The sequence below is a fragment of the Canis lupus genome, chromosome 19 (assembly GCF_048164855.1).
Source record: "Canis lupus baileyi chromosome 19, mCanLup2.hap1, whole genome shotgun sequence".
Lineage (NCBI taxonomy): Eukaryota > Metazoa > Chordata > Mammalia > Carnivora > Canidae > Canis > Canis lupus.
The window spans coordinates 42,959,727-42,982,930 of NC_132856.1; the positions used below are offsets into that span (position 1 = coordinate 42,959,727).

The 23,204-nt window shown below is 50.6% G+C and overlaps 2 protein-coding genes across 10 annotated transcripts in view; both read left to right on the forward strand.

Moving 5' to 3' along the window:
• Positions 1-10,294, forward strand: part of SMARCC1 (SWI/SNF related BAF chromatin remodeling complex subunit C1) — a 171,253-nt gene extending 160,959 nt beyond the window's left edge. For 3 of the 6 annotated variants that reach the window (XM_072786412.1, XM_072786414.1, XM_072786417.1), the window contains 2 exons: positions 5,575-5,751; positions 7,997-8,518. In XM_072786412.1, coding sequence (XP_072642513.1) covers positions 5,575-5,751; positions 7,997-8,100 — 281 coding nt within the window. In that variant the 3' untranslated portion in view covers positions 8,101-8,518. Of the gene's footprint in view, positions 1-5,574; positions 5,752-7,447; positions 7,740-7,996 lie in introns of those variants that run through there. The other 3 variants (XM_072786415.1, XM_072786416.1, XM_072786413.1) reach the window with 2 other exon arrangements.
• Positions 10,295-16,400: 6,106 nt separating this feature from the next.
• CSPG5 (chondroitin sulfate proteoglycan 5) overlaps positions 16,401-23,204 on the forward strand; it is a 31,385-nt gene continuing 24,581 nt past the window's right edge. For 3 of the 4 annotated variants that reach the window (XM_072786420.1, XM_072786421.1, XM_072786419.1), the window contains exons 1-4: positions 16,401-16,541; positions 17,120-18,233; positions 20,894-21,082; positions 22,892-22,967. In XM_072786420.1, the coding sequence (XP_072642521.1) occupies positions 16,445-16,541; positions 17,120-18,233; positions 20,894-21,082; positions 22,892-22,967 (1,476 nt within the window). In that variant the 5' untranslated portion in view covers positions 16,401-16,444. The remainder of the gene's footprint in view (positions 16,542-17,119; positions 18,234-20,893; positions 21,083-22,891; positions 22,968-23,204) is intronic. The other variant, XM_072786418.1, reaches the window with a different exon arrangement.

A 23,204-nucleotide genomic window follows, 5' to 3' on the forward strand; every position in this document is an offset into this window, starting at 1 on the left:
GGTCAAAGAATTGTTTCTCAAGCTGGATGTGAGTCAAAGAATTGACCCATCCGTTTAGTGGCAATAGGGTTTGCACTACCATCTGTGGACTCCCTCCTCCAGACCCTTATCCACAGGGTTCACTGTGGTTACAAGCACCACCTCTGGAACCAAGGTACTCAATCAGATCTAGGCCTTCCTGTTTACACTTTATGACATTGGCAAGTTACTTCCCCTGTCTCCTCTTCACAAACTTGGTGACTTAAAACAACCAACGTGTTTTCTCAGTTCTGGGAGCTAGAAGTTCATTATCTAGCAAGACTTGCTGTCTTCCGGGGTTCTAGGGGATCTTCTGTTCCTTGCTTCTTCCAGCTTCTGATGACTAGTGGCATTCCTAGGCTTATGGTCATGTGTCTCTTTTTTTTTTTTTTTTAAGATTTTATTTATTTATTCATAGAGAATAAGAGAGAGAGGCAGAGACACCGGCAGAGGGAGAAGCAGGCACCATGCTGAGAGGGCCTGATATGGGACTTGATCCAGGGTCTCCAGGATCACGCCCTGGGCTGCAGGCGACACTAAACTGCTGCACCACTGGGGCTGCCCGGTCATGTGTCTCTTAAAAAGGACACTTGTCATTGGATTTAGGGCCCACCAAGATAATCCAGGATGATTTCCTCATCTTAAGGTCCTGAAATTAATGACATCTACAAAGACCCTTTTTCCATATGGTTGCATTTACAGGTTCCAGGTATTAGAACATGTATTACGGGGGATCCCTGGGTGGCGCAGTGATTTAGCGCCTGCCTTTGGCCCAGGGCGTGATCCTGGAGACCTGGGATCGAATCCCACGTCGGGCTCCCGGTGCATGGAGCCTGCTTCTCCCTCTGCCTATGTCTCTGCCTCTCTCTCTCTGTGCGACTATCATAAATAAATTTTAAAAAAATAAATAAATAAAGAACATGTATTACGTATCTGTTGCGGGGTTGCAGGCGGTAGGTCACCATCCAGCCCACTGCAGGGTGCCATAATGTTTGTTAAATTAAAAAATTACTTACTTCAGGGGCACCTGGGTAGCTTAGTTAAGTGTCCAGCTCTTGGTTTTGGCTCAGGACATGGGATTAAGCCCCGCATGGAGCTGCTTGAAAATGCTCTCCCTCTGCCCCACTCCTACTCATATGTGAGTGCTCACTCCCCATACCCCACTCCCCCAACAGATCTTTTTTAAAACATTACTGCAGAAAGCAGAGTAATCTTATAACTGATACAGGAAAGAGGAAAACAGGGTGGCTGGAACTAAAGTATATACTTTAATTTTTTGTTTTTGTTTTAAGATTTATTTGAGAGAGTGCAAGCAGGGGAGAGACAGAGAGAGAGGGAAAGAGAGTTTTAAGCAGACTCTGCTGATCTGGGGCCCAACACAGGGCTCAATTTTGTGACCCTATATGACCACCTGAACCAAAACTTGAGTTGGACACTCAGCAGACTGTACTACTCGGGCACTTTTTTTTTTTTTTTTTAATGCTAGCTATTATTTTAAATCATTTCACAGTGAACTGTTTAATTTGAGCACAGAATGTGGTACAAAGAGAACTGGATTTAGAGTCAGAAGACTTGGATCTGATACTTCTTAGAAATTCTGTGACTATAAGAAGTCCTTTAACTTTTCTGAGCTTCTGTTTTCTCTCTATAAAATGAAAATACTTGCTCTCATAGCATGTTGGAGGAGCCAGTGATGTAATAAGGCACTATAATAAACAATTTCCCTGATAATACAGAAAGCCATAGGGTAGGAGTGGGGCAGATAATCTAGTTTCACTCTGTATAATATCTAGAAACCTAGGCTCTGGGCATCCTCAGTGACTTGCCCAAGAACATTGCATCTTGGCTGGTGTGAAGTGGAAGTAAGATGACGCTGTTTAACTAAACAGTCTGGTTAGTTCATCTGTACTTTCCCTGTTGAGGATGATACTATGATGGTCACTGATAGGGGTGCCCACTGCTGAGCCAGGAGTTACAGCAACCCACACCTTGCTTTTCACGTCAGAGCATAAACCTCTTTCTTACTGCTAAAAATGAGAAGCAGTTGGGACTGCATGGCTGTGTGTCATTCCACTTATGTGAGCACACACTTGATGTGCTCTTCTGTCTTCCTTCCTTCCCAGTACTCATTCCTGGCCTGTTTGTTTGTTTGTTTGTAAAGGCATGCTTTACTACTCTCTTCAGTTTTCTGGAGAGAGATCTGAGAAGGGCTGGCAAAATATTCTTCCTCACTTTCTCAAGTCCTCTTGTCTAGACTGAACTTGGAAGAAGGAGGCAGTATGCACCACCCCAGTAGACATGGGCTGTATTGGCTGGTCCGAGTGCGTGATTTCCATTGACTGGTCCTGTGTCTTCCATTCCTAAAGCAGGTGTCCTTGTCCATCATTTCCACTTCATCCTCACTGTGCTCTGCGTGTCATATTCTTTCTCCTTCCTGCTGCATAGTTGTTCTCTGCCTTGCTCTCTCACCCATTCTTAGGCTGCCTGTGGGGTGCTGCCCCTCACCCGTCAGCTCCCACTTCTGTCTACTCAGGCTGCCCTCATGTAGCCCCTGCTTCTCTTCAGAAGCTCTCTGCCTCTGCTCTAGGCTCCAGCTCCTCTGCATCTCTTTTTCAAGCTCTCCATCACACAGGCCATCAGTCCCACATTCCTTCCTTCTCTAGAACCTTTCACCAAGCCCCCAACCTCATTCTGCGTGTTGGGCTCATCCAGCCCTACTGCTGTAGGCACACTGTGGATTATGTGGCTTTTACTTGAGCATGCTTTTTTGAACCTTTTTGAGCTTCTTGCTCCTCAGGAAATGCAGGTGACAGATAACCAGGTGATGCAGGTACCTACCTCTGAGAGTGGTGAGTATGAAGATGCCACAAGAAGTGGTAGCTCTGAGGAATAACGGGAGTGACACTTGTATTATTTTCTGATTTCTTAACTCAGGTGGGGCCTTGTGCTTAGGATAGTCTGCTGCTGTCGTGTCTCTAACCCCCTTCTTCACTCTGATGCACATCATCTAAAATCCTAAGTCGTCTACAAGCTTATCTCAATTGACTGGAAGGTTTCAGGTTTTTGGCTTGCTCCTCCTGTGGTTTTCCCTTGATGTGCCTGCCATGCTGTACATCTGTGGGAGGAATGATGTATAACATACTTGATAGATAGTTGTTCCTTTAATCCCCTTGTCATTCCCTAGGTTGATAGACTTCACTACTGCCTGTATGTGTCCTAGCACTGTGGCACAGGCACCCAACAGCTTCTGGCTTTGGTGGTCAGTTGGTGTAAGAGTGGGTGGCTGTGTTAGCCCAGCAGTGAGTCCAGTACTTGCTCTTGCATTCTCTGAAGCAGTTTGACCAAGCTGTCCTCTAGTGGATGGATCTTGGGGACTCCTCTGCTGGGTTCTCCCATGATTGCATTATAGAGCACAGAAAGGTGGGCCTGAGGTCCCCAGACTTGCTGTCCTATTTATTCTGAGGTAAAATGTTGATATATTTTGCTTTATAAAAATTGCCCCTGAAAGGCAGTAGACCACCTCTTCCCCAAACTTTTGAACTTGTGGAGTTCTTTTTCACTAAAACCCCCCAGTAGTGAAGGGCCTGGGTCAGGAAACAGACACGGGCAATAGATGGTGTGAGGCTTGAAACTTTATGTGTCTCCCTTAAGACAGGCCTTTTTCTAACAATGACAGAGAATTCCCCTTAAGTTGTCTCCAGTACTTCTTTATATGTTGTAATTGACTGGTAACTATCAGTCCCATCTCCCAAATTTTCCAAGATTGGACCTAAAGCATTCTTTCTTCCAGCTGTCTCAGAACTATGTCTAGAAACATATTTAGTTTCATACAACTGACCTTTACAGAGATACTGAAATCCCTAGATTAAAAAAATAATAACGAAACACCATAGATTCTTTCCTTATTCTGTAGAGAGTATAATTTGCTGAGGGTGGAGAAGAGAGAGAGAAAAAGGAAGCACATGCATACGTTTCAGCCTAGATCTGTACCCATTAAAATATTCTCCTTTGGATGTAGTTCTTGAAAACCAAGCCCAGCAGCCAAACCACTGAGTTTTAAGAACTAAGAAATATTCATATCTGAAGTAGGATTGGCAAACTACAACCTGTGGGCCAACTTTGGCCCATCTCCTGTTTTTGTATGGACTGTAGGCTAAGAATGGTTTTTACAATTTAAATGGTTGGGGGAAACTCAAAAGAAGAATGCTTATATCTCATGAGGATTATGCAAAATTCACATTTATAGAGTCCATAAATAAAGATTTATTGGGGGATGCCTGGATGGCTCAGTGGTTGAGCATCTGCCTTCAGCTCAGGGCATGGTCTCAGAGTTCTGGGATCAAGTCCCACATATGGCTTCCCTCAAGGAGCCTGCTTCTCCCTTTGCCTGTGTCTCTGCCTCTCTCTCTGTGTATTTCATGAATAAATAAATAAATAAAATCTCAGGACACCTGGGTGGCTCAGTGGTTGGGCGTCTGCCTTCGGCTTAGGGCATGATCCCAGGATCCAGGATCAAGTCCCACATCAGGCTCCCTGCATGGATCCTGCTTCTCCCCATGCCTGTGTCTCTCATAAATGGATAAATCTATCTATTTATCTGTCTATCATCTTTATAAATAAATAAATAATCAATCTTATATAAATAAAAATTAAGATTTATTGGGACACAGTCTCACATATTTGTTATCTGTGACACCTGTATGTCATCTGTGACTGCCTTCATGCTACAGTGACAAAGTTGAATAGCTGTGACAGAGACCATATGTTCTGCAAGGTCCAAATATTTACTGTCTGGCTCTACAGAGAAAGTTTGCTAAAAATCCTAAAGGCTCAGTGTGAAACTGTAGTCGGGAGGTATTTTACTGTTCTTGTGTCTAGTCTCTCCTCTCATTAATCTCAAACCAACAGGAAGAGATGAAGGGGTTGTCCATTTTTCTTGCTCTGCCCCCTACCCCCCACCAGCCACCATCTCTGTGCTTCTCCAGGGCCAGTGCTTCATGGTGGGGGTTAGGAGAGACTTTTATTTCAACAGGACTTGGAAATCCGATTAGGATTCCTTTATAATGTTGATTTCACAGTTGTGACCAATACCCTTTCTTGCCTACTACACCCCCACCCACCCACCCCCGTGTGAAGCTCAGACTTAACTTAGCTGCTATCATCAGAGTGCACACTAACTTGCTGTAAAGATCCTCTCCATCCCCTGTGGTCAGTGCTTGGCATTTTGTGTCCTCAGGAAGATGTATAACAATCCACTATCCACCCAAAGTAACCAAAACAAATGTTTTCTTTTAGGGTGCTCTTGTAGTTGCTTCTTACAGCTACCTGCCTATACCAGGGTTTAGGGTATTCTTTGACTCCATAGACTGCCCCATTATCCTTCTTCCTCCAAAAAAAAAATGAAAATCTGGACATAGAGATTATTACAGATTATGGCTCTGTTGGTATTTCAAATCCTTCAGAGGGTTAGGTATTTGTATTTAGCAGTCTTGAGCATTGAATTGATCTCTTTCTTCCTAGTACACTTACCATAATACTTTAAATCTCCTTCCACAGGTCAGATGCCAGGTCCAGGTTCCATGATCCCTGGGCAACCCATTCCAGGCCGCATGATTCCCACTGTTGCAGCCAACATCCACCCCCCTGGGAGTGGCCCAGCCGCTCCTGGTATGCCTCCAATGCCAGGAAACATCTTAGGACCCCGGGTACCACTCACGGCACCTAATGGCATGTGTAAGTAGCATGGTGGGGGGAAACATTATCCTTGTATCTCTCTGGGTGGGCTGGAGACAAGAGATGGGGCTTTGTTCTCTAGATTTATAGTTTAGCAGGTCCATGGACAGTGCAGCCTGTGACAGTAGGTTCTAGAAGATCGGTTTGTGATTAGGGCTCTGCAGCACCCCTGAAGAGCAGGTGCACAGATGATGACTGCAAATACTTACAGTTGTTTGGCCTCGTGTGCAATAACCATTATGTTGTGTACTCTCAACACTGAGGTCTGTGGGGAGGCCAGAAAGACATTCCTCACCCACTCCTGTTTAAGCCCGTCTATCTTGAATCTTGGTAGATACACACAGCTGCTGGTTGTTTTCCTATAGGAGCTTGTTATGGACACAGGGTTCAAAAGTGGAGGGTGCAGAGAAGGAAATAATCGGTTTAAGGCAGAAATAACAAGTTTCTTGTAGCTACTCTGGGATATTGGTAGTAGCGACTTAGTAGAAGCAGTATTGAGGGGTTATGTTGAAAAGGAAGTGGAGGTCCTAGCAGGCTCTGTGGAGAAGGCACAAGTGCTACTGAGCCGTGTCTATCTGACAGTATGTGTGAAGCCAGGTCTTTCCTCCAGTACACCCCTTGGTCTTTCCCAATCATAGCCTCCAGAGGCCTACTTCAGAAGCTCTGCCCTGCCCTTTACTCCTGTAGATCTTCTCAGAATGATCCCAAAATGCAAGTATTCCAAATGCATCTGTGATCCTGATTCATTTACAGGTTCATGTATGTGCCAAGGAGTTAGCTTCTATCACAGAACAGAGAGCTAGGACTCAAGAATTCCTGGTCTCCAGGGGCTTTAGTTGGGAAAACAAGAAATGAACAAGTAGATGTTACTATATAGGATTTACAAGGTATGTGAGACTCTGAAGTGCTTTGCATACACTGTAGCACTCTGGGAGACTTCCCAGAGCCAGGAGGCGGCTGTCTGCACACAGGCATATCTCATTTCTCTTTGGACCCTAGGGGCTAGAACAGTGCAGGTGCATGGAAGAGACAGCAGTATAGCTGGGTGTAGAAAAACATGATCTCCCTTGAGTCATTGCTTAGCGATTGAAGTCTAGCAGATACTTCTTTTCCTTGGCAAGAGAACACTTAACCTCGCTGCCTTCCAGGCAGTATGCAAACATGCTAGCCTGCCAAGAGGGTTGACCAGTTTGCCATCCCTTGCAGAAACAGTATCCTTGGTCTTTAGCACTGTCCAGGATTTCATCCTGAAGGGCACTTGGAGCAGCACCTTGAGACTACAGAGGGTTTGAGTTTCAGGTGCTCTCTTCCCCCACTTCCTGCCACAAATGAGTGTTTCCAGGATTCTGAGCCGCTGACTTGGCTCTCAGATCCCAGGTAGGCCTCATTGGGTGAGGTGGTTCCCCTCTTCCAGCCTGAGATTCCTTCGCTGGAAAGGGAAGGGATTAGATCAGTGGGCTTCAGAATGCTTTGAAGAGCTTTAGTAGTTGGATGGAAATCTCCTGGGGGGAAGGTTGGGTGAACTGATTGGTAAGCAAGGCCGTACTTAAATTGTTTCATATGTTTTCATTTCTGACAAAATCAGAAGGTTTAAAGAACCCTGGATTAAATAATCTCTAGGGTTCCTCTATACATTAAGCAGCTAAAGTGGAAATAGGAAAGAGCCCCAGACACTCATACTAATTGTTCCCTTCAGGACCTGACCTAGTTTTGGCCAAAAATCCAAGGACTGCAGTTCAGGAGCTGTGGGGCCTCCCAGGACTGTCCAGCTTGTCAGCAGCTGCCTCGAGTGAAGCTCTCTGACCCTGGTGGAGACACTTAATCCGCAAGAAGTTATTGATAATCTGTTTTGTGCCCACCTAGGCCAGGCACTGTGAGAGAAAGAAGACACAGAACTTGCCCAGGAAGGAGCTTTATCATTTAACTGAAGAAATAAAATTAGAACCATTAAAATGCAATAAAATCAAAATATAATTAAGTTCTGAAAAGGTCTGGAGTGATTCTTGGAAGGGCTGGGCCTCGAAGGAGGTTGGGACAGATTCAGACACCTCAGCATGTGAGCCGAGACCCGGAGGTTCGCGTGGACCTGATCCGGATGGCCCGCCGCGGTAGCGGCAGTGCCTCAGAGGCTGCGTTTATTGCCTGCCATAAAGAAAATGCCTTCCTATATCACTTTTCTCTGAATGGGCTCTCTCCCAAGCCCTTGTTTCCAGCAATGACAAGTCCCTCTTGGATGTGTTTGCAGATGCCCCTCCGCCGCAGCAGCAGCAGCCGCCGCCACCACCACCGCCTGCAGATGGAGTCCCTCCGCCTCCTGCTCCAGGCCCTCCAGCGTCGGCGGCCCCCTAGCCTGGAAGACGGGGACAGCGTCCACACCCAGCGCCGCCAGCTGCCGGGCAGATGATGAGACTTGAGTTCCTCAGCTTCCTTGGGTTTCTTTTAGGATTTTTCTTCTCGCGGCCCCAAGCACGCATCCCATATTTCCCTGTTCCTCTTGCCAACCCCTCTCCGTGCTCCCACACCTCTTGTGTTAGGTCCTCTGCCGGCCTGCCGGGAGGCGGGGAGCCTGCAGTGACAGTGCGCCCTGGTCATCCTAATGGTAACCTGCGTCCCCCCCCCCCCCATCCTGGTGTGGGGTATACTGACAGTTTCTCTGCAGGTCCTATCAACATTCGAATTTTATGTCTATTGTCTTTGCTCTCCTGCAGTTTTTGGCTTTGTCTTATGCTTATGTGGATAATGCTTTATAATCATTATGTTTTCTTTTTTCTTTTGTCATTGTTGCTTTAAATGGGAGCATCCTAAGTTCATAGGAACCAAAAAATGGTGATGGGCAGAGGGAATAGCCAGAGGGGACAAACCTAAAGGCATTATAAGTGACCTTATTTCTGCTAATCTGAGCTAAGATTGGTGCTGATGGTGAAGTTGCATGAGACTTTTGCCCCACATAGACACACCAAAATTCAAAGAGATGGGGACGGGACCCCACTGATTTTATTCCTGGTGAGGAATGTGAGGACCTCCACCCTGTGTGGCAGAACACGCCCCTTTAGTCCCCGGTAGGGGTATGCACAAGCATTAGAGCAGACCCACTCCTTCCCCAGGCCCACCGATTCTGGCTTTCTATGCAGGTGCTTCGTTGGATTAGGAGTGGGGCTTGGGGGAGGCATTCCTTTGTTCCCTAGACTAGCCAGGAACATTTTAAGAGCCTATGGCAATGACTACCCAGTGAGTCTAGTCCACTAGTCACTGCTTTGTATTCATTCTTTGCCCCGCCTTTAAAAAAAAAAAAAAAAAAAAACTCTAAAACGGGAAAAAAAAAAGTGAGTAGATAGTGCTAAACATTTTAGCTCATGGAAGTTGGTTAGGATTGGCTGGGGGTTCAAGTCCCCAAACTACCTCTTGCAGTCCAGGGTGAGTGGGGTTTAGTGAAGCGGTACTTTAGGTTTGGGATGGGATTGGAGAAGTGGGGCAGGATCAAGGGCCTCTCGTACCTTCTCTCTTCCCTTCCTGAGATCTCACATTCCATCTGTCGCAAGGTTATCAGGAAGATTCTGGGGGCACCAAGGAACTCAGTTGGCAATCAGAGCATCATGCTTTGAACTTTGGGGTACTCAGACTGGGAGATCAGAATGCCATTCCAGATGAGGAGCCACAAAAATGCCTTAACTTGAGCTCATTTCTACCCCTGCTGATGAATGACTTGAGAATTCTTGGTTTTCTCTTCTTGTCCTTCCTCCGTCCCCTCTATCCTTCCATGGATGGGGGACGGCTGTGTTTGGTGGAGCTTGATTTCCAAAGTACCTGGCCTCTTCACATCACATTTTCAAGTGGCAGTTTCATTATTTAGAATGCAAAGGAACACCTTTTGGATATCTTTTTCTATATATTCTGTAAAGCTTTACATAAGAGAGGGTATAGGGAGGTGTTTGTAAAACACCTCAGTTCTTTTTTCCTTAGTATCAGAAAGCAAAAAATAAATAAATAAAACCACAATTAAGATTTGCCTTTCAAACCCTCAGGTGTTGCCTCTACCCAGGTGGCCCTGGTCACCATCAGAATACTGGAGCCAAGGAGACCTTGTTCCGTGTGTGTGTGTGTGTGTTCTGGACTCTTGGAGTGGAAATGAGCTTGTTCCTGCTGGAGTTTAGTTCCAATGCATTTGCCTCCAGAAAGATCCCAGTGCCTTTTGACAATGGCCAGGGTTTTCCCTCTTTCCTGCCAGTCTTTCCCAAAGGAAACGCATTCCAAATACTTATCTTTTCCACTGGGGTCTTAGAAAGAAAATGGAATTCTGGTTCATACTGTGGTCCCTTGTAACCTCAGGTCTTTAACGTGATCACTTTCAAATTTAAAAGATCCAGGTGGAAATATTTTTACTATGCTGGTAACAATTCTACAGAATACCTGAATTCTTAACACTGTTATGTTTCAATATAAGTGGTGACTTTTTCTTTTCATGTCTTTGATCTGGTTTCGTTCCTGTAATACAGCCACCCAATTTGGGGGGGGTGGGGGGAATAATACGTGGTTTTTGTACAAATCTGTTTCTCAGTGTGTTGTTATTTTGGAGAAACGAAGGGAGGGAGTTTTGGGAGATGGAGGAAATTGGATCAAGAAGACCTAATCTCCCTCTTTTTCATCGAATAAATGGAACATTTCTGGATTCTAGTCCCATTCTCTGCATTCACACACCAGTCTCTTCATGTGTCCTCTGAAGAGCCTAAATATTCAGCCACATCTGGTCCTAGTCAGCAGTGAGTTCAGGGATTCAGGGCTTCCTGACTGACCACCTTCATGATACTTAGGAGCATACAGTTAAATGTGCCTTGGCCAAAGTGAAGAAGGGAGTGTGACCAATATCCTGGCACCCCCAAGAGAAGAATGGGTAGTTTTGTTTGGCAGGCTAGAGAATGTTTGGCAGGATGCAGTATAGACCGCCCCAATTTGGAGGCAGGCCTTGAGGTTGGTTGGTTCTATAAACCTTTATTTTAAGGACAACCTTTGAGCATCCACAGGTGTAAACCCTGTGCAGAAAACAGGAAGAAACCATTGCTTTCAAGATGCTTATGATCCCAGCAAAGCAAAAGAAGTGGATTCTGGGCAGAGAGGTGAACGTTTGGCTCCTCACAGAAGTGTGCTGGGTGGGTTGTGCTTTGTTTTCTGAGCTCTAGTAAAGGGTGCTGGGACAGGCAGGGTCTCCCAGAGTTCCTGTACTTCCCAAGGGTGAGGAAGGTGAACCCTTGACCCAATCCGACCAAAGACTGGTTTATAAACTTGAGTGCAAGTTCTTTGCAAAGCATAACAGGACATGTATAATCAGCCAGTCTTTCACAGGTTCTCAGATCTTTACTGTGGAGTGGTTCCCCCACATGTGATCTAGGATAGTAGTTCTACAACCTCAGTCCAGATCAGGGTCACCTAAAGGATTGTTCATGTCCAAGTTGCTGAGCCCCACCCTCAGAATGTATTCAGTCTGAAATACTGTGTTGTATGGTTTTTGAGAGAGTTGGGCAGCAGGAGAGAGTCTCAGATAGGCTCCATGTTGAGCATGGAGCTGCATGTGGGCTCAATCTCATCACCCTGAGATATGACCTAAGCCAAAATCAAGAGTCAGAGGCTTAACCGACTGAGCCACTCAGGCACCCCTTAAATTCTGTATTTCTGATAGATTTCTAGGGGGGACCCTGATGCACCTAGTCAGGGGACCATCCTTTGAGAACCACTAGTTAGGAACGTTGTGTGGTAGAGCAAGATCTATGGTTCCTGACCGTTCATACAGTAAACATTTGAGGCTATTACATGCCAGGCATTGGACCTTGCATGCAGTGAAGTCATAATTATGAATAAGGTAAGCAAGACCCTTATGCTCCAGGCCACTTACATTCTTGAGGAGTGAGGGGGAATTCAAGACCATAGTTAATAAATATTATCTTAGATTGTGCCAAGTGTTCATGAAGAAAAAGAAATGGTGTAATCAATAGTTTTCTGGGGGGTAATGTAAATAGTCTGCAAATTGGATGTGTTTACGTGATTTCTGTTCTGGGTGTGGTAACCTGAGGGTTCCCCTTCATTCCAGGAGAACCTCATCTGAATAATCAGAGCATCCTTTTATCTGGATGCCCAGTGCCAGCCCCAGAGATTTCATTCTGCAAACCTCTCTGCCTGTGGTCTTTATTGTAAAGCCCCTGCTTTCTGTTCTACCACTCCTGGAGCATAGCTGACTTCAGTTGGTCTTGTTGAAGAAGGATTTACTGAGAACAAGGTGAAAGCACTTTGATCCCCTGTGAATGGATTACCTCCATCTAAGGAAGTTACCTTGCAGAATGGAATGGAAGCCTGGGACCCTCAATGTTGGATCTCCTTGTGAACAGCCCCCCTGGACTTGACTTCCCTGTGGCTTGTTTTTAGGCCTGCCACCTCTCTTACTAGGAAACACCTTTGACCCTGAATTAGAGCTGAGACAGTAGGGCCTAAGGGAGAGAGTCCTGTGACTCAACCCCCAGCCCTTTTCAACTCATGGGACCCCAAGGAGAGAGAGACTTGTCTGATCCCCTCTACCTGCTCTTGGCCTGCCTTGAAGAACTGAAACCAGCTTTATTCCCTTTATTCCCCAGAGGCCTTTCTATACCCTTCCAAACCCATGGAGAGCAGTCAGGTGACACTTCTGGCAGCCACCTTACCACTACAGACCCTTAAGGTACAGCTTTTGCAGACTTATAAAATAGGCATCCCTTAACACAACCAAGACTGGAAAGAAAATCCCTCCCAGTCTCCTGTGGCAACCTACCACCTCAGGTGCCCTCACGACCAGGTGGTCCTGGAGCAGCAGTGCCATTGGAGGGTAATACAGCGCCTTTGCACAGGCTGGTTTCTGTGGTTGGCTTGGCTCGGACACTGGATTTCCCACAGTCATCCAGATTGACTGGCATTCCTTGTTCTGGTCTGCTTATTGTGTGTACCAATGAGTTTTCTGAGAACCACCTGGAGAGGTTGCCTGCTGAGACAGCAGGACTCCTGCATACAAGCCTAGTTGCACCATGTCTGAGGCTGTGCTGGCTTGTGCTGTGTGGCTTTCTCCCAACTGGCTTGGCTTTGGGATAATGAAATTCAGGGGCTTTTCCAATTTTGCAGCAGACCCAATGCCCCGGCAAGATGGCCACCTCTAGGTTGTGACAGTTTTCTAGGATGAGGAATTGTGCAATGGAGAGTGCAGAGTTCATGTAGCAGGGAGGTGTTTGTCAGCACAAATAACTCCGGGCCCCTGACTCTTGGCTCTTCCCCTCTTCCCAGTAATGGTACAAGAAGGTCCACTAGCAGTAGCCCATCACCAAGAATGGTCAGAGCTGACTGCCCTATAGTCCATATCCCCTCTGGGGAGAGGCCATACTAGATGGCCCTTTCTGACTGACCTAGGACACGAGTCTAGATTCTTGCCACGTTGTATGTAGCCTGTTAAGAAATCATGGCGTTGACTCAAATGCCCAGGTGTGGGGACTGGGAAGAGAGACAAGGCTTCCATTCTGCCAAGGGAGGCCTGACCTCTGCATCTGGATTCCTCTTCTGAAATTAAGAAGCAAGAATGAAGTGGTTTGAAATCAAGATCTTAGCTCAAGTTTCGGCCTTACCACATCATTAGCATGATGTCAGTGTCAGTTTGCAAATACGCAAAGTTGTAAGATAGCAGGATTGTGAAGAACAGGACAAATTAGAGTACTAGGAAAACTAAAAATTCACAAAAATGTTAATTAGTTACTACTGAGGACTTAAAGCCAGAAACATGCTGCTTCCTGTCCAGACTGAAGTATGCCCCCAGCCATGGCAACTGGAGCAGCCCCTGCCCTGGACAGCAGCCCCTAGTTAAGCTAGAGGCTTCCTATGCACAAAGAGGCAGGCTGTAGCCATGGCAATGGGCCTTGTGCCTGCCTTGGTACTGGAGGCAGGTTGCCAAACCCAATAGGAAACTCTAAGGCATGTAGAAGCCCTTGCCTCACAAAGCATCCCTGATGCCCAAATGCACGAGACTCAAATGTGAGGAACATGGGTGTAAGCTCTAGACAAGTTAATTTCCCTTTCTTTCACTTTGCAGTTCCTACATCTTAGATCCCTTTTTAGCCTACCCTAACCTCTGTGCCCAGAAAAAGGACTACTGTCACTGGACACTATGATTACCACTTTCTCATAAATGAGACGTGTTACTGACTCCAGCGTCACGCAGATTTAATGCCGAATCCTGCTCTTCCTGTCCCACTCCATTGCCTGAGGAGCTTCTCCCATTTGTCTCGTGGAGGTGTCTCCAAACTCCACAGGTGTGCTGTGCTCAGTTCTTAAACTGCTGGTGAGGTCTAGGGAGGATCAGAATGAAAGTGAATGGCAACCATTGATTTAAAACCCCAAAATGAAGAAAATGGTTGAAAGAATTTGTCTCCAAGGTAGGGTAGAAGGTCGTTGAGGAAAGTGACATTTCATGTTTTACCTTCTACCGTATGTTTGTTATAATTCAAAAATTGAATTTCAGCCAGCCTGGCTGTCTCAGTGAGTGGACCATGCAACTCTTGATCTCAAGGTGCTGAATTCAGACTCCATATTGGGTGTGGGAGCCTACTTTAAATTTTTTTAATTGAATTTAAAAGAATACTTAAATATTTAATAAGATATTAAAATGAGGAACAAACTAGAGTAGCTGGAGTTTTAACAAAGAAATAGGAGAAGGGCCCCATTCAGACCTTTCTTGTGAAAATCATGGCAGTAGTCCTGTCCCAGCCGTCAAGGCCCCATCATGAGGCCTCTTTCCCAGTCGGGTCTGGGGAAGGAGGCAGTAGGCACCAAGATCCTCCACTCTGACAGCCAGCACCACCCAAGAATCAAGGTGACACAGAGAAGCAAAGGAACACATAGAGACTTGTACACAGCTCGAAAAGAAAATATGGAGATAAACCTCAGAGATGGGGTTGGAAGGCGCCTGGACAGTGCCTCTGTGGCCCACCAGCAAGTACAAAGCCCAGCCCGGCCCTCTACTCAGAGAAGGTTGTATTCCAAACTGGTATTTACTGTCCCCCAGAGGCAGCATGAAGCCATGGAAAGAGCCTCAAGAAGTCAGCCTCTGTGAAGGAAGCTACAGAGGCAGGTTTCCGGAGTACCTGGTTGCCATCCATTCGTTCATGCTGCTCCTGGCCTTCCTCCAGGGGCCCCCCTGTGCCTGCCCTGTGCATAATGTGCCTTGCAGGCCAGAGGGAAACTAGGAGAAGGAGGTAGAGGGCTTTCAATTTCAGGGACAGGCTGAGAAGACTTTGCAGAGGGGAAAGGTGACAGGAACTGAGCTTTCTGACGTAAGGAGTTTGCCAGGCTGACCGGCAAGGAAGGGAATACCAGCAGCCTGCCTGAGAGGCTGCTGCTGCAGTGGGAACACACTTGGAACCAAGGCAATCCCGTCCAGAGACATGCACTAGGACGTGAGGAGATAGATTGCCCAACTTGGTTGTCTTTGTGGCTGGCTCCCTAGGGACAGAAATGGGAGTGCCTTTCAAATACCGTAGGTGTCACATCTGAGGTGGTGACCCCCAATGTCATCATTTGGGTCAATAACACACCAAGATGTGGATGGTTGCCTTGGGCGATAAGCTAGGTGACTAGCCACAACCCCCGACCAAGCAGGGCTCTGGGGATGAGGGGTCCTTGGCTGAGCAGTGAGCTTTGGTCAGCCCGCAGACTACTCTAGCGCCAGGGTCTGGAGCCCGCGCGTCCCTAGGCTGCCATCTAGGCTGCTTGGGTCTGCCCAGGACCTTGAGCTTTGGTAGCCTGGGACACATGGGGATGATGAATCCTGGGTGGGAGGAAGGAGCCAGGTTGTCCCAAGGAAGCGAGCAGAAAGGCGGGGTAGCCGCAGTCTCAGGGAGGTCTGGCCCCCTGACCCTGGGATGCGTCGCGGAGGGCCTGGCTGCGCGGGGTCTGGGCTTTGGCTGCGGACGGATTAGGTCTGATCCGATTAGGGCCTGGGCCCTCGGCTTCGCCCAGTTGCCTGGCGCTGCCGGCGCCCGCCCCGCCCCCGTGCGCACCCGCAGACCCCCCAGAGACCCTTCCCCGCCCCGAACACGGCATTGGCGCAGAAATCGAGAGGCTCCGTGCGCCCCGGACTCGGCTCATTTCCACAGCGCGAGCTCGGCTTCCGCCCCCTGCGGCCCTGCCGAGCCCCGCCCCGAGCTTGCGGGTGTCTGGGCCCCCGCCTCCGTGCTCGCCGCGTGGCGGGTGGGTTCCTCGCAGGTGGGGGGCGGGCCCCGCCCCGCCCCGCCCCGCCCCGCAGGTCTCCCGCCCGTGCACCTGTCGACTAACGCCCCGCACGGCGCTGTGCTCCGCACCCACGCTACTTCACGTCCGTTTGTCCTGGCGTCCGAGCCGGGGGTCCGTCTGTCCCCGGCAGGCGGACCGCGCCGGGCAAGCGTCAGAGCTACGTGCGGCGGGGCGGGCGCGGCGGGCGGGGTGGGGGCGGCGCTGAGCGGCCGCCGCGGCGCGGGAGGCGGGGAGGCGCGGCGCGCCGGGGACAGCGGCGGACGGCGGCGGCGGCGGCGGCATGCGGCTTCTCGCGCTGCCCATCGGGGGCTGAGACGGCCGCAGCGCGGGCGGGAGGCGCGGCGGCCGGCGAGCCGAGGGCGCAGCCAGCCGGGCAGACCGCGGACAGCGGTCGGGGCGCCGCGCCATGGGCCGAGCCGGGGGCGGGGGCCCGGGCCGGGGGCCGCCGCCGCTGCTGCTGCTTCTGGGGGCCGCGCTGGTCCTCGCCGCCGGGGCCGCGCCGGGTAGGTACCGACCGCGACCGGGACCCCAGCGGCTCTCGCGCCTCCCCTGGGCCAGGGTCCCGCGGGCCTCGGGGACAAGCGGAGTTCGCGGGCTGTGGCAAGGGGGCGGGGCAGCGCCCTGCCAGCGACTGGGGCGGGGGAAGGGGCGCGCGAGGGGCTGGGGTGCTTGGCGGAGGCCGAAAGGTGGGGGGCGGGCCCGGGCCGCGCCAGGGTGTGCGGACCGAGGTGCCGGCTGGGGGAGGGGCCTGGGGGGGCGGGGCCTGAGGGTGAGACTAAGGGGCGGGACCAGGAGGTGCTGGGGCCCTGAGGCTGAGAGCTGGGGGCGGGGCCCGGGGCGGGGCGGGCCCTGAGGGTGCGACTTCGGGGCGGGGTCTGGAGGTGGGGTGGAGTCCGAGGGTAAAACCTCTGCCTTGGGCGGGAGGTGGGGGCCGCCCGGTGACACTGCGGGCCCTGCCGGGGGCGGGGCCTGAGTGGGACCTGCCGGGCAGGGTGTTCCCGCCCCGGGGAGGGGCGGGGCCTAACGATGGGCGGGGCCTTGGGGCGGGGCCCTGACGTGGTGCCCCCTCTCTCCGCCGCAGCGCGGGAGGCCGGAAGCGCCGTCGAGGCCGAAGAGCAGGTGAGGAGCGTCCTGGCGTGGGAGCCACGTGCCAACAGCACGCGGGAGAAGGCTGGCCCGCCAGCTGCTGGGGAGGAGGAGACCTCGTGGACTGCACCTGGCGGCCAGCCGGCCGTGGTGGGGCCTGGGGTCGGGCCAGAGGAGGCGCTGGAGGCGTCCGCGGCCGTGACCGGCACAGCCTGGCTGGAGGCTGACAGCCCGGGCCTGGGCGGAGCGACCGTAGAGGCTGGCAGCGGCGACACCCAGGCCCTTCCGGCCACGCTCCCGACTCCGGAGGAGGCCCTCCGACGTGCATCGGTGGCCCCCGCCACCCCCGAGACTACAGAGGCCAGCGGACCACCCTCCCCCACTCCTGGCGACCAGCTACGCCCAGGCCCCGAACTCCCCAAGGAGAGCCCCTTGGAGGTTTGGCTGAACCTGGGAGGCAGCACACATGACCCGCATGGGCCAGAGCCCACGTTCCCCTTTCAGGGCACACTGGAGCCCCGGCCGGCGTCAGATATCATTGACATCGACTACTTCGAAGGATTGGATGGTGAGGGCCGTGGCGCCGACTTGGGGAGCTTCCCGGTGTCGCCAGGAACCTCAGAGCACCACCCGGATACTGGGGGAGAGACCCCTTCCTGGAGCCTGCTTGACTTATACGATGACTTCACCCCCTTTGATGAATCTGACTTCTACCCCACTACATCCTTCTATGATGACTTGGAGGAAGAGGAGGAGGAAGAGGATGACGACAAGGATGCAGCGGAAGGTGGAGACCTGGAAGATGAAAGTGACCTTCTGGCGCCCACTGAGAAGCCTGGGCTGAGGCCAGGGCCTGGCCAGCCCACCAGTCGGTGGCATGCTGTCCCCCCACAGCATACTCTGGGGTTGGTCCCTGGCAGCAGCATCGCCCTCAGACCCCGTCCGGGAGAGCCGGGCAGGGACCTGGCCCCGAGCGAGAACGGCACTGAGTGCCGCAGCGGCTTTGTGCGGCATAACGGCTCCTGCCGATCCGTGTGCGACCTCTTCCCAAGTTACTGTCACAACGGCGGCCAGTGCTACCTGGTGGACAACATAGGGGCCTTCTGCAGGTAAGGATGTGGCAGGAAGGTGCACAGGGGCTTCTAAAAGAACTCCCAAAGAGTGTTATGTGAGGCCAACTCAACAAAGAGAGTGACATGATGGGCCCAACTTCCAAGAGATGGTGCGTTCCCAGGCCAAGAGGATCCTGGGATTCCCAGGTCAAGAGATGCTCATGCAGATATCTTCTACGGGGAATTACTTCTTAAATGTACTTCCTGTGATCTCATCACTAGGGGAGATTCCCCAGAAGTAAGATTTTGTATTTCCTCCAAGCATGTGTCCTTTATTCATGCTTGGAGGAAATAGTGAAGGGACTTTGCTAAGGATTTTGGAAAGCCACCTTCACTGTCTTGAGGGGTTTTGTTGGAGAGTTTTGGCTACACTTGCATAAAGAGTAGGCTTATAAACCTACTCTGGAGGAAAGAAGGCTGCTGAGCACTCCCTCTGAGACATGTGTAGTGGGAGGGCTTTTTCCCTTCTACCTTGATTTTTTGTGCTCCTGGGGATCCCCAGCACAGCATGTTTTAAAGACCCAGAGAATTTAGTGTCCCTAAGGACATTGTCTGCAACCTACTATCCCATGCCTCATTAGGAGTACTTACACACTGCCCTCATGGCAAGGTAGTTAACCTGCTGGAGAGTTCACTGGCTTACTCTGGAAGAATCACAAGTCAGGGGTGATCTGCGTAGTTTTAGCTTGTCTCCTTCCTTTACAGGCCCTAGAAGTGTAGTAGAACCCCCAGATTCCTCTGGGACTTGTTTGTTGGTCCTAGGAGGAGCATTTCTGAAATCTGGGTGTCTCTGTGTCATTCCTGATACTTCTTTTTCTTGGATTTTTTGGAGGAATGTGAAGCATTCAGATTCTCTAGGTCTTGATGTTCCAATTGAAGAATAATATATAGAAAGCGTGACTGTTATGCCTTTGGCATTAAAGCTTGACTTCCAGTTTTTTCTTTCCTATAAACGATAGTGAAATGATTAGGGTCAATCATATAGGCTGTGTCCACACAGTTCTGATTGGAGGGGTCCAGTTATTGCTGAAAGGAGGAACTGTCATCAAGAAATTGTGGCAACAAGACCTTACCAGTTGGTTAAGGGCTACCAGAAATCTGTGGAAACCCTGTGATTTTGCTCCACAGGCTTTGGTTAGTGGGACTGTAGTGATGATTTTAGCCTGGGAGTGCTGAAATCTCTGTATCTTTCGTCCTATTGGAGGCCTGAGTTTTCACCTTCCAAGTAATCTTCCCATTGCCGTATGAAATGTAGAGCCCTTGCTGCCTCTGGAGACCTAGAAAAGTTCCCAGAAGCTCCTGGAGCCCTTAGGACTCCTGAGTAGAAAAGTAAGCTTGTCCTCAGTAGGCTGCATGGCTGTGCTGACCAGGGATCCTCCGGTGGGTCCTGCGTCAGAAGGGCTTTTCCACGAGTCCTCCCACCAGTTCCTTTTGCTCACCTTCTCTCCCAGGATCATGCTCGCGCCTCCCTCCCAGAAACTCCTCCTCCGGCTGTGTACGCCCAGGCTCCCCAGGCTCGGCTGTGGCTCGGAAACTGTTTTGCATTCTGCTCACAGGAGTCTGCCGAGCCCTCAGTTGCAGACTGCAGCATGCCTTTGTCTCTGTCACTCTGACCCACTGCAGGGAAATGATCAGAGCCGTAACAGAAGTCTTCTAGAACAGTGGGTTAACGGTATCTTCACCAGCCCCCCAACCCTGACTTCAAACAGGTAGCCTCTCATGACTGCAGAGGCTCAGTTGGAAAAGAAAGACTTTCCCGTTGGTCACGTCTCCTCACTCTATTCTGGGTGCAGAGTAGCTAGTTCTCCGATGCATAATTTCCCCTTTTCTGGACCCCTTTCTCTTCTCTGTCATTCACCCTGGGGTTCATGTCCTCCCTCCTTTGCCTGCCTCTGTATCCTTCCACATCTTTCCTCTTTGAAGCAGCCTGGTTCCCATGGAAACAGCAATGTCATTGGAAGAGTTGGAGCCTGGGAATGTCCCCAAGGGCAAGAGAAAGTCACTCAACAAAAGGACTAAAACCCACCCAGAGGGTTGATTCTCACTGTGCTTTCACGACCGACAGCTCTCATGATAATAAGACAGGACGCTCTAGGGGCAGAATTTGGGGGGCCGCAGAGATAGGAGGAGAACACACATCCATCTCTGTGTTCATCCTTGTCTGTCACTTCCTTCTATTTCAGTGTCTGGGTGGCCTCATGAGCTAGACAGGACTGCAGAACAGCAAGATCGGTTTTTCTGTGTGCAGTGGGTTGACTCCTTTTGTAGCCAAGGGTCGTATTGTCGTATTTTCACCCAGAGCCAAGGGCGGGGGAAGCTGAGAATCCTGTGATTGTCCTCCTTGAGGCTTCGAGGTAGAAAACCAGAGTTCCCAGCCTCTGTGGTCACTTAACAGTCATGTGAGTGACCAGTTCACTCTGTTTCCCGGCTCCCTGGTTATCTCATCTATATCCTGGGCCTCAGAGCTGTCCTGCTCACTGCATCGGATGGTTGCACACAATCTCTACCATGAGGTCTGCACAGACCAGTGACATCATAGTTCCTCTAGACACTTGTAGAAACGAACTGTTGACGTGAGCAGGGAGCTTAGGGACCAGTGCCTGGCCATGGCTGTGGCTACCACCCGTCACCTCAGTCTCACTCTGTCACTGCCACAGGTGTAACACACAGGACTACATCTGGCACAAGGGGATGCGCTGCGAGTCCATCATCACCGACTTCCAGGTGATGTGCGTGGCCGTCGGCTCAGCCGCCCTCGTGCTGCTCCTGCTCTTCATGATGACAGTGTTCTTCGCCAAGAAGCTGTATCTGCTCAAGACAGAGAATACCAAGCTGCGTAGGACCAAGTGAGTCGGTCAGCCAGCCCCACCCTGACCCTATGGCTGCACACCTCCATCCGATCCAGGGATATTGTCACCAGGGTTCCTGGCACCTGCTCTGCATCCCTAGTTGGGTTTTTCATACCAAAGTCTCACCCAAGTTTATCCATTCCTGCACAGAACGCACTGGCACTGTCGCAGAGGCCAAGCCCCTGTGGCACGCTGTGGCTGTATGGCTCCATTCCCAACACCCCCCAGCCCGGGATAGAGGGTGCTTAAAGAAAAGGCACCCAGTGACCTCCTGGCTGTGGTCCCCCGTGTAAGTACTGTGCTCAGCCCTCCACCACCTGACTGCACCTGCTTCCTCTGGGTGTTTGGTGGCCACGGCCATTGTGGGGATTTTGCTCACAAATCACAAGAAGTAACCCCAGCTTCCTCAGATTTACTGAGTGCTGCGGAGAAGGGGTCCGCCAGGGCATTGCTGGTCCAAGATTCTCAACCCTTGGTCCAGACAGAAATGCAAGGAATCTAGGGAAGTCCTCTCTACCTCTCCTGAGTTTAGGGGATGGTGGGGCCCAGGCTCAACTTCCTCTGCTGTGGACTTTAAGGGCCAGATGGGAATAGAGTCTCACTTCAGCTTCTCTCTTAGCAGAGGAGTGACTGCTGTGTGCATGTGAGAATCCACACGCATTTACCTTTAAGTCCATGCCTTGAACACTTGGATGTGACCTTACACACTGTGAGAGAATCACTCTCACTGAGCAAAGTAAGGAATGTTCTGAAGCTTCACAGGAGTCACAAAAGGAGGGGGTTGCAGTTCAGCTTCCTTGGGGTCCAAGAGACAATTTATGCAGAACTGCCCCCACCTCCCTTTTGACCTGTTACCCCCTTACTCCCCTCCCCGCTGACCTGAGACTCCCTCCAGAGAGTGCAACTGAAGGACTTTCCCTGGGTCCTGGGAAAAGGACAAAACGCCATCTGTTGCTTCTCTGCCGGGTCAAGCCCTGCCATGTGCAGATGCCGGTGGCCGCCTGGAACCTTTCAGCTCAGCGCCCCGGGGCCAAGGGGGCCTCACCATTGTAACTGTGTGCTGAAGCGAGGGCCAGATCTGTGCATGTGATCAGAAGCCAGGACCCTTGGTTCCTCACGCCTGCACCCGGGGGATGGGGGCGGGGGTTTGACCACCCATCAGGATAGCTGCTGAGGAGTGGAGAAACGAGCGGTGGCCAGAGAGGGGGCCTCGGTCCCAGCCATCCTTCATCAGCAGGTTGTGTGTTTTGCCCAGAGCCCTGCCTCCGCAGCCCCACAGCTCCTGATGCTAGCTGCCTCATTTCCCCAGGCATGCCTGCTTTCTTTCCCAAGCCCAGTTACCGCTCTGAGAACGCTACATGTACTCGATGCACTCCAGCTACTGCCGTGGTTTACTGACTCTAAGATGCACATTTTCCCCACCACATATTAACGTCTCTGAAATTGGATTGTGTCTTACAATCACTGGCTTCTTATAATCACTGTTGGCCAGATGGCAGTCGTGATGTAGTTGTAATTGCCTAGCATTCACGATCCTGGCCAGAGATGTTCATATCGTTGTCAGTGCTTAATCTAAAGTCTCAACGAGTGACTTCTAGGATATGATAAAAATTCTTGGTGATAAGAAAGTACTGGATCATGGTTTAAATGGTAGAAGTTTTTTCTCTGTGGTGCATCAAATAACGGCACATCTTATTACGTTCTGTGGCACTTGATGAAATAAGCATTTGACCCAGGAAGCTTTCATCAGGTTTTGCTATGATCATTGCACTCACGTTTTTCCCTGCTCTCTTATGTCCTAACCAGCAAATTCCGGACCCCGTCTGAGCTCCACAACGATAACTTCTCCCTTTCCACCATTGCCGAAGGCTCTCACCCAAACGTAAGGAAACTACGACACTCTCTGTATCTCCTTCCCACTATGCTGGCACCTTGGCTCTCTGTGATAACTTATCTGTCAGGTGACTCATCTTCTTCACATGCCCCCTTATCCACAGGCACATCCCCGCCCCTGCCCTGGCCTATAGTCAGTCTGTTTCAGAGCATGGAGCCTCTCCTCAAAGCTCTGGAGGTCAGCTTAGAGTGACCAGTTGGGGTGGTGACATGGGACTAGGGACAG